Source organism: Marmota flaviventris, chromosome 4, assembly GCF_047511675.1.
Source record: "Marmota flaviventris isolate mMarFla1 chromosome 4, mMarFla1.hap1, whole genome shotgun sequence".
NCBI lineage: Eukaryota > Metazoa > Chordata > Mammalia > Rodentia > Sciuridae > Marmota > Marmota flaviventris.
The window spans coordinates 155,346,500-155,357,392 of NC_092501.1; the positions used below are offsets into that span (position 1 = coordinate 155,346,500).

The 10,893-nt window shown below is 43.7% G+C and overlaps 1 protein-coding gene across 1 annotated transcript in view; it reads right to left on the bottom strand.

Annotated features, from left to right (window-relative positions):
• Slc15a1 (solute carrier family 15 member 1) overlaps positions 1-10,336 on the bottom strand; it is a 44,479-nt gene extending 34,143 nt beyond the window's left edge. The window contains exons 1-6 of the mRNA XM_027938841.2: positions 10,305-10,336; positions 8,003-8,082; positions 7,759-7,900; positions 7,112-7,231; positions 4,384-4,483; positions 4,073-4,163 (exon numbers count right to left, since the gene is read on the bottom strand). Coding sequence (XP_027794642.1) covers positions 4,073-4,163; positions 4,384-4,483; positions 7,112-7,231; positions 7,759-7,900; positions 8,003-8,082; positions 10,305-10,336 — 565 coding nt within the window. The remainder of the gene's footprint in view (positions 1-4,072; positions 4,164-4,383; positions 4,484-7,111; positions 7,232-7,758; positions 7,901-8,002; positions 8,083-10,304) is intronic.
• Between the last annotated feature and the right edge of the window lie 557 nt (positions 10,337-10,893).

Here is a 10,893-nt window from a genome sequence, read left to right on the forward strand (position 1 = left end):
CTTTTCAAGCTACTTCGGGAAATAGAAAAAGAGGGAGAACTTCCAAATTCATTCTACGAGGCCAACATCACCCTGATACCTAAACCAGACAAAGACACTTCAAAGAAAGAAAACTACAGACCAATATCTCTAATGAACCTAGATGCAAAAATCCTCAATAAAATTCTGGCCACTCGGATACAAAGGCACATCAAAAAAATTGTGCACCATGATCAAGTAGGATTCATCCCTGGGATGCAAGGCTGGTTCAATATAAGGAAATCAATAAATGTTATTCACCACATCAATAGACTTAAAAATAAGAACCATATGATCATCTCGATAGATGCGGAAAAAGCATTCGACAAAGTACAGCATCCCTTTATGTTCAAAACTCTAGAAAAACTAGGGATAACAGGAACATACCTCAATATTGTAAAAGCAATCTATGCTAAGCCTCAGGCTAGCATCATTCTGAATGGAGAAAAATTGAAGGCATTCCCTCTAAAATCTGGAACAAGACAGGGATGCCCTCTCTCACCACTTCTGTTCAACATAGTTCTCGAAACACTGGCCAGAGCAATTAGACAGACGAAAGAAATTAAAGGCATCAAAATAGGAAAAGAAGAACTTAAATTATCACTATTTGCAGATGACATGATTCTATACCTAGCAGACCCAAAAGGGTCTACAAAGAAACTATTAGAGCTAATAAATGAATTCAGCAAAGTGGCAGGATATAAAATCAACACGCATAAATCAAAGGCATTCCTGTATATCAGCGACAAATCCTCTGAAATGGAAATGAGGACAACCACTCCATTCACAATATCTTCAAAAAAAATAAAATACTTGGGAATCAACCTAACAAAAGAGGTGAAAGACTTATACAATGAAAACTACAGAACCCTAAAGAGAGAAATAGAAGAAGATCTTAGAAGATGGAAAAATATACCCTGTTCATGGATAGGCAGAACTAACATCATCAAAATGGCGATATTACCAAAAGTTCTCTATAGGTTTAATGCAATGCCAATCAAAATCCCAACGGCATTTCTTGTAGAAATAGAGAAAGCAATCATGAAATTCATATGGAAAAATAAAAGACCCAGAATAGCAAAAACAATGCTAAGCAGGAAGTGTGAATCAGGCGGTATAGCGATACCAGACTTCAAACTATATTACAGAGCAATAGTAACAAAAACAGCATGGTACTGGTACCAAAACAGGCGGGTGGACCAATGGTACAGAATAGAGGACACAGAAACCAATCCACAAAACTACAACTATCTTATATTTGATAAAGGGTCTAAAAGCATGCAATGGAGGAAGGATAGCATCTTCAACAAATGGTGCTGGGAAAACTGGAAATCCATATGCAACAAAATGAAACTGAATCCCTTTCTCTCGCCATGCACAAAAGTGAATTCAAAATGGATCAAGGAGCTTGATATCAAATCAGAGACGCGCCGTCTGATAGAAGAAAAAGTTGGCTACGATCTACAGTCGGTGGGGTCGGGCTCCAAATTCCTCAATAGGACACCCATAGCACAAAAGTTAATAACTAGAATCAACAAATGGGACTTACTCAAACTAAAAAGTTTTTTCTCAGCAAAAGATACAATAAGAGAGGTAAACAGAGAGCCTACATCCTGGGAACAAATCTTTACTCCTCACACTTCAGATAGAGCCCTAATATCCAGAGTATACAAAGAGCTCAAAAAATTAGACAATAAGAGAACAAACAACCCAATCAACAAATGGGCCAAGGACCTGAACAGACACTTCTCAGAGGAGGACATACAGTCAATCAACAAGTACATGAAAAAATGCTCACCATCTCTAGCAGTCAGAGAAATGCAAATCAAAACCACCCTAAGATACCATCTCACTCCAGTTAGATTGGCAGCCATTATGAAGTCAAACAACAACAAGTGCTGGCGAGGATGTGGGGAAAAGGGTACACTTGTACATTGCTGGTGGGACTGCAAATTGGTGCAGCCAATTTGGAAAGCAGTATGGAGATTTCTTGGAAAGCTGGGAATGGAGCCACCATTTGACCCAGCTATTCCCCTTCTCGGTCTATTCCCTAAAGACCTAAAAAGAGCATGCTACAGGGACACTGCTACATCGATGTTCATAGCAGCACAATTCACAATTGCTAGACTGTGGAACCAACCTAGATGCCCTTCAATGGATGAATGGATAAAAAAAATGTGGCATTTATACACAATGGAGTATTACTCTGCATTAAAAAATGACAAAATCATAGAATTTACAGGGAAATGGATGGCATTAGAGCAGATTATGCTAAGTGAAGCTAGCCAATCCCTAAAAAACAAATGTCAAATGTCTTCTTTGATATAAGGAGAGTAGCTAAGAACAGAGTAGGGTCGAAGAGCATGAGAAGAAGATTAACATTAAACAGGGATGAGAGGTGGGAGGGAAAGGGAGAGAGAAGGGAAAATGCATGGAAATGGAAGGAGACCCTCAGAGGTATACAAAAGTACATACATGAGGAAGTGAGGGGAAGGGGAAAAATAATACAAGGGGGACAAACGAATGTCAGTAAAGGGGGCAGAGAGAGAAGAGGGGAGGGGAGGGGAGGGGAGGGGAGGGGAGGGGGGATAGTAGAGGATAGGAAAGACAGCAGAATACAACAGACACTAGTATGGCAATATGTAAATCAATGGATGTGTAACTGATGTGATTCTGCAATCTGTATATGGGGTAAAAATGGGAGCTCATAACCCACTTGAATCAAATTGTGAAATACGATATATCAAGAACTATGTAATGTTTTGAACAGCCAACAATAAAAAATTAAAAAAAAAAAAAAAAAAAAAGAATCAAAATCTGTTAATCAAATCCTTATTTGAACAGATTGTAAGAAGTTCACATTCCCTGATGAATTAATAAGTAATACAAAATCTCTGTCACATGCTCATTTTATATTTGTATGAGAATCATCACTTTATTTCAGAAAATCATCCTTTAACATATTCCATTATTCAAACATGCATGGCACCTACTCCAGAAGAAGCCGGAAGTGGGAGATGTATGGGGACAGAACTCAAAAATGAAAGCTATTAATTTTTTTTAAGTTGTAGATGGACACAATACTGTTATTGTTTTATTTTTATATGGTGCTGAGGATCAAACCCAGCGCCTCACACACGCAAGTCTACAACCCCAGCCCGAAGGCTGTTAAATCTTATGCAAAAGAAACTGGGGATGGGGCTTAAGTGTCAGTCATCTTCAAACTTACTCTAGGCAGAAATACATGAATTCCTATAAAATATTTTATTTCATAACTTAATCTTATCCAAGTATGGACACCAAGGTTTTGTTAATTTGCCCTAAATGACACTAAATACTCCTTTCCATGTGGGAAATTGATGATCTTTGAATTGCCCATGAACAAACACAGAGATCTGAGTGGGGCTGGTGGTTATTGACACTGTCTTGTTCTTTCTCTGGGTAGTTCCTTTTGTTCTTTTTGGAAATACTCAAGATGTCAGGAAAGTAAAAGGCAAAACTTTGCCCGCTAAATTCTTCCTGACTTACTGGGGAGCAAAGCTTGAAGGCTGTAATGCCGATCAGAGCCCACAAGGCAAACACCTTCTATATAAATATATATTTATTTGTTTATTTTAGTTGTAGATGGATACACTATCTTTATTTATCCATTTTTATGTGGTGCTGAGGATCAAACCCAGGGCCTCACACGTGCGAGGCAAGCGCTCTACCACTGAGCTACAGCCCCAGCCCGGCAAACACCTTCTTGATTAATCTCTCACCATGAATAAGGACGTCACATTAGGAAAACATTGAAAAGACTGATGCCTATGCTGGGGTGTTTTAGTCTCTCCAGTGGTCACTGGAATACAGGAGGCAAATAAGATTAGAAAAGGAGAGAAACCTGAGAGAAAAGAAGCTCAGACTCTGGATTTTGATGTCCATCCCAGAATGAATTGCACTAGACTTTAAGGAGAGAAAAGACAACAGAACAACAAGAAAGGGCTCCCCTTTCTACCCGCCTTCCCCCCGACAATCAGTGAAGGGAAGACAGGCCCCGTTCAGATATTCTTACCCCTGAGTATGGGAGTGATGATGGTAGACAACAGACTTCCAGCATTAATGGCCAAATAAAAGATGGAGAAAAATCTGTTTCTTTGCTTTTCCTGTCATAGAAAAAGAGAGGTGAACATGATGACCTGGGCTTGGGATCATCTGAGCAGATGGAGCTGTTATCTGACTTGACTTCTGACAGCTTTGGTCAGTGTCTTACTTTCAAGCATATTTGAAAATGATGGAGTGGAGAACAGACTGAGTGCCCGTGGGTTTGATCCCTGGAGGGTTATTACTCATTGACGTGCTTTCTGCTGAGACATGTGTTCTTACCTGGCCCTCTTCAAATTGATCACCGCCAAATGCAGACACACAGGGCTTGATTCCTCCTGTACCAAGAGCTATCAGGGCCAGGCCGATCATGGACAGCGCCCTGGAGAGAGGAGGGTTAGGGCTAAGGTGGCAGGACTTTAGAAGAGGGAGCCTGTCCCCTGATTCATATTTTATCTAATAACTTATCATCCAGAAAATTGAAAGCAATAGCTTGATATTTGAGCAAAGACTTATGTGTGGAATCTTGTAGCCTTATCTCTTCTAGCAAAAGAATGGGTAAATGAAAAATGCTAATACAGGGATTGGGAGGATGCTCAGGGGTAGAGTGCATGCTTAGCATCACAAGGCCCTGGGCTCAGTTTTCAGTGCATGTGCACACACAGAATGTTAACTGGACAAGTGTAAGCCCTGCATCTTATGCAATAAAAATGGACTCATAGTAGTCATTAAATGATGTTAGAAAACAGGATTTCATTACAAAGCAGAATATCAGTTTATAGAATGATCTTAATTTGCTTACAAAGTACAGAAGACTGAAAAGAAATTGAGCAAAAGATTGACTATGCCAAGATCCCTGCCTATCTCAAGACTAGCAAAGATGCTATGTTCAGCTCCATGGTCTAGACAGCAAGATGGTGCAGAAGACCCTATCTCAAAATAAAAATGAAAAGAGGCTGGGAGCCCAGTGCAGTGGCGCACACTTATAATCGCAGTGGTGCACACCTATAATCCCAGTGGCTGGGGAGGCTGAGGCAGGGGGATCATGAGTTCAAAGCCAGCCTCAGCAAAAATGAGGCACTAAGTAACTCAGTGAGACCGTGTCTCTCAATACAAAATAGGGCTGGGGGTGTGACTCAGTGGTCAAGTGCCTCTGAGTTCAATCCCCGTACCAAAAAAAAGAAAAAAAGAAAGAAAGAAAAAAAGGCTGGGATGTAGCTCATTGGTAGAGGGTTTGCCTAGCACAACAACACCTTGGGTTTAATCCCTAGCACTGCAAAAAACAGAAGTTTATTTTTATGTCCAAGTGGTAGAATTACAGATTATTTTATCTTAATTTACTTTTGTATTTTTCAGGTTATCTTAAGCATTTTGTTTCCCAAATTTAAAAAAATATCATGATATTTATCAGTTCTCTTTGTAGTTTTATTAAATTTGCACTTGGGTACCACAAAACTCACATGACAAACATCAATCCTATATCTTCTTGTTGCTAGTGTGGCTTAAAAACACTTTTTAAAAAGTCATGAAACAGATATGGGCATGGTGGTGCACACCTATGATCCCAGCCACTTGGGAGGCTGGGGCAGGACGATTGCAAGTTCAAGGCCCACTTCAGCAATTTTTTGAGGTCCTAAGCAATTACTGAGACCCTGTTTCAAAATAAAAAATAAAAAGGGCTGGGAATGTGGTTCAGTGGTGAGGTATCCCTGGGTTCAACCCCGAGGACAAAAAAAAAAAAAAAAAAAAAAAAGAAAAAAGAAAGAAAAGAAATAGATAAAGTGAAGGCAGATATTACACAGAGAAAGAATCCTTTAAAAGTCACGCATCCCTAATTATTCTTCCTGAGTTCACTAACCCAAGTTCCTGTTCCTCTTTGAATCTGTTTGCCTCTTAATATAACTTACATTTGAAGTGGTCATTCAAAGCATTTTAAAGATAACAAAAACCTGGTCAGTTGAATATTAGATCCTATTTTTACTCTTGTGAGAACTTTAGGGGTGTTCTAACACTAACTGCATGAAATAAAAAACACACAGCTAAGATCTCTTGAGCACCTGTCATCTCTAGGCAGTTCTGGGAGTTCTTCCTGGATTAAACCATGCAGCTCTAGCAGAGGTCAGTACTGATACAAGTGAGGAAACTGAGGCCTAGAGGACCAGACACCTACTGAACACCACACAACTAGTAGGGCACCACCAGATCTGAACCCAGCCTGTCTCCAGTCTATGTTCTTAAAATGACAGTTTACTCAAGGTCATGTTCCTGCTCTGTGGGAAAGCTGGGCTCAGACCCCCGAAGTCTGAGCTGCCTACTGCGCTCATCGCCACTCTCCTCACCAACAACACTGTTCCTCCAGGCACAAGGGGAGGCTCCAGGGCCACCATCTGGTCTGGACAGCAATGATCAACTAAAGTCAGAGATGTGGGCATTGTGGATATGAACTTGAGTTTCAATTATATTTACCCAGCCCAGGAGATCAAAGAGCTTAAGCGCAGGGCAGGAGACAATCTTCATAATTAGTCTCCAAGGCCAGGCAACAGAGAGGGGAATGAACCCGGGAGAGGAGCAATGTCCACACCACTTGCCATCAAGAGTCCAGAACAGATGGCTGGGATAAATATTTATAAAACGGAATTACTAAAAAATAAGCAGATATGTGGTACAGGAGAGGTACCAGAGTCTCGAGGAGACCAGTGGTGTCAAGGACCAAGGCCTGTGAGAGCCACGTCCCTCTAGGGAAACCCAGGGCAAACACAGGTACTCTGCCCACTGACCACACATCAAGTGGGTTATCATGACCCAAGAGAGCCAAGTCAAAACAAGCAACTGTTAGGATGGAGGCATACTGCAAACCTAGCTCTCCATCCAAAACACAGCTTTTCTACACCACCAGAGGGAAGAGCAGCCGCCCTGCTCTCGTGGGGACATTGAGGAACAAGATGAAGCATCAGGACACTGACGAGCAGCCAGTGGGAGGGCGGGGAGGCAGCAGCGATCATCGACTCACACATGCACAGGGAGGCTGTCGGGGGTCCCCTCGTGGTTGTAGTCCGTGAGGTCGTTAATTGAGCTGATTGAGATGATTCCTTGTCCAATTGTGTAGACAATGGATAATGATATAATCGTCCTGAGTTTAGAAGGTTAAGAGAAGCCTGGTTAATTGTATGACGGCTGTCCATTTCCCAGCCTCCTTCCTTCAAAGTTTATAACAGCCCAGTCATAGACTCCTGTTTCTCAACTTGGGTAAAACTGGTCACCTCACAGAAAGGTGTAGAGCAAAGTTTTGGCTAGAGGACCAGGAGAAGGGGAAAGTCGCGTTGGCATACTCTCTGAACTCTTTCTGCAGGGCTGGGTAGGAGCTTGTCAGGGCTCCCTTATGTAATGGGTCAACTCAGCAACCAGGGTGTGACTCAGGCAGGGTAATGTCTTCCCAGCCCTGAGCTCTGTGTCTCAGATCACTGATGATATACAGGATCCCTGCCTATCACAAGACTAGCAAAGACGCTATGTTCAGCTCCAGGGATATGGCGTCGAGCAGAATCAAGATTGCGGATGCTTTCCCAAAAGTCTGGATTCCTTCATTCCCCGATTCCACCATCCCAAACCACATGACTTACATTTTAGCTTGTTAACAAGAAAGTTCCAATCACTTACTTAAACTTCCCCAGCCATGAGTCGGCGATAAGAGCTCCGAGAATCGGCGTCAGGTAGCACAGGGCGACAAATGTGTGGTAGATGGCCGTGGACAGGTTGTCATCCCAGCCAATGAAATTTGTGAAGTACAGAATCAGGATTGCTTTTTGCAGAGGACAGGAAGAAGAGGAGGGAGAAACAGAGTCAGGGCTGGCTACCACCACTCACGTCCTTCACCAAAGGGCAAGAAGTGGCTAAGAGTTACCTCTCATTCCATAGTAGGAGAATCTTTCACAGAACTCATTGACCACGATGAAGAAGATGCTCAAGGGGTAACCAAAGCAACTCTGACAAAAAGAAACACAGTGGAGGATCCAGGTGTGCTCTCCCAGGCACAAACTAGTGCCAGTGGCGAGAAAAGTGGCCAGTGCATAGTCAGTAAATTATCAGCGACTATCCAGAGGCAGAAACTTGAATTTTATCATTTTTATTCCCTTAGATTAGTTGTTCCAGATAGAAATAGCAATGAGCTAAAGCAGCAAGGTTTACTGTTAGCCAAGCGGGAAGTACACAGCACTCCTAAGGAAGGCCAGCTCTGCTTGATGCCGGATGCACGATACATACATGTTTAGGGAATGAAGCAAAGTCATGAAAAACTAGGAGTAAAATAGACTGTGAAATTAACAAAGTGAAGGCAGATGGAGAAGGAAAAAGCACACTCACCCATGGCTTGGACATTCCTAAAAGAAAAATGAAAAGTTGATATTAAATTTAAGTCAATACAATACTTTTTTCTGCAGCTAAACTCAGAGCCCTTGGCTTCTCGGGGCAGCCAGAGGAATGGTCCCCAACACAGCTGCAGCCCTCTCAGCCAACCCAGCCCCAGCCCCAGCCCTCATCTGGAGTGAGGCTGGGCCTCCGTCTGGTCTTTTAACGAGAGCCTCAGGCAATTCTTGCGTGTGGTTGGAAGAGAGACCAGAGCTCAAAGAATCCTGCCCAAACCATTTCCTCCCGAAAACACTTCAAAGAGCAACAGGGCAAAATGGAACCATTTTACTATGTTCCTTGGTATCTTACAAGGTCACCAGATACCTGTGAGGACAGTGTAGTGGAGGTGGAAAATGTTTTCAAGGGCCACCGTGAAGGTTCAGCCATTGCTCCCTGTCCCCGGCCCTGCCTTCCTTCCAGTGCCCTCACCACGAGCAGACACTCCAATGACACTCCACTGAACCCATGCAGTGTACACTCAGCAAAGTCCTTGCCCTTCCTGCCCATGCTTGGGTCTAGCCTCTGAGGTCCCTTCGCACATCACAGTGTGAAAACAGGCAGCTCACACTCTTGCCTCCATGTGGATTGAGTCCCTCCCACCAGCGTTGCCACATGCCAGCCTTTTTCACAATACCTCCCACTAGTAGGGGCTGTTGTCAGGGGAATGAATTCAAGGATCAGGAGGAAAAAACTGGAAAATACAAGCGAGTCCAGGCAAATCCATAGACTCGACTGCCTAAACCTGAGGCAGGTCCCCATGACCTCAGGAGAAGCGCCAGAGCCCTGCTTCTCTCTCTCTCTCCCCTGAGTTTTGACTAGTAGTGACCTGAACCCAGAGTAGTCCTGGCACCTTCGTGCCTTGCTCCCTATGCACATGTCGCCCTATATTTATCACTGCCAGTCACTGCTACGCCCTTCCCCTGGGGGACCAGCCCCTTTTCCCTCCCATTGGTCTCATCTTAGAATTCTGGAGCTGCTTCCATTAGGGATATGTGGGTCTTAAACAGAAGGGGGTCTTAAACTTGGGTGAGTCTCAGAAACACCAGGTGACTTGTGAGAACCACTGCTGGGCTATGTCTTCACAGCTGCTAACTCTGCAGGACTGGGGTGGACATTTGAGTTTGCATTTCTAACTGTGAGCTCAGGCAGCACGCTGGGAAAACCACTGCACTGGAGAATTAAAAATGATCCTTAAATCCCTATCGTGCCCCACAAGTTGCACACTGCAGCAGAGTTGCCCATTTGAAGAGCAGCTTCCTTGGAAACCAGTGCCAGCCACCGTGGCTTTTGCCTGAGGAAACTGACTTTTCTCTCTACTTAAGGATTGGCATTTCTAATGAGTTCCAAGGAGAGGTGGGTGCTGGGACCACACTTTGACTTTTTTTTTTTTTTTTTTTGTGGTGCTGGGGATTGAATCCATGGCCTTGTACATGTGAGGCAAGCACTCTACCAACTGAGCTATTTCCCCAGCCCTAGGGACCATACTCTGAGAAGCACGTGTAGGCTGTGTTGTCCTGTTGCTCATGGATTTCCGTAAGTCAATTTCATCACTTCTCCAGCTCTGAGTACCAGAGAGACCAGCTGCCCAGAGCAGAGAGCAAATATAGAAGAAGGACACAGCTCCCCACCTCAGTTTCTGCACTGTTCCCATTTGGGGCCCTTCCTTGAAGATTTGGGTTGTATTTTCATTATGTGTAATTCCAGAGCTCCATTCCACATATACACAACCGCAGCTTCTCTGGGCAGCTCCCTTCTTACCCACGTGGCTCCGCACAGCTTCCAAACTGGTACCCACTCACCTCCTGGGCAGGAGCATTCCCACCTGTCCCATTACATTGTGCTGGAGTTATCTCTGTCTCCAGCTCAGCCTGGCCCCAGGGGCCTCACACCAGAGGGCCTTAGACTTTTGCGTACTTAGTATTTTAGATGCAATCTTACTCCTTACTCTAAGGAGGGAAATACACTGTTCTGATCTCACAAAACCCTAATCCTCGACTTTTCCTGCTACTTAAGTTCTAGGTGGAGATTTCACAACACTACCAACCTGGTTTTCGCCCTAGTTAGACTTCCTTGGGGGAAGGCATCTTCCAGTGGCCACACATGAAGAATGAGGGCTGCAGACTCAGACCTGTGACTGACTCTCAGTTCTACTTGCCAGTTGTGGCCTTAGACCAGCCAGTCTTTCTTCTGAAGCCCAACAATCAAGGAAGATCACACCGCCACCTTGTTGGGCTGCTGTAAGAATTCAGAGCTTGGTGCATCAGAATTGGGAGATGCTACCACTTCAGACTCTTCCACAGAGTGGAAATTAAATGTTGTTGAATAGGCCTCCAAAGAATCCACTCTATCAGTTACCAATACAAGGATCAGATTCTGGCTCTGCCACTC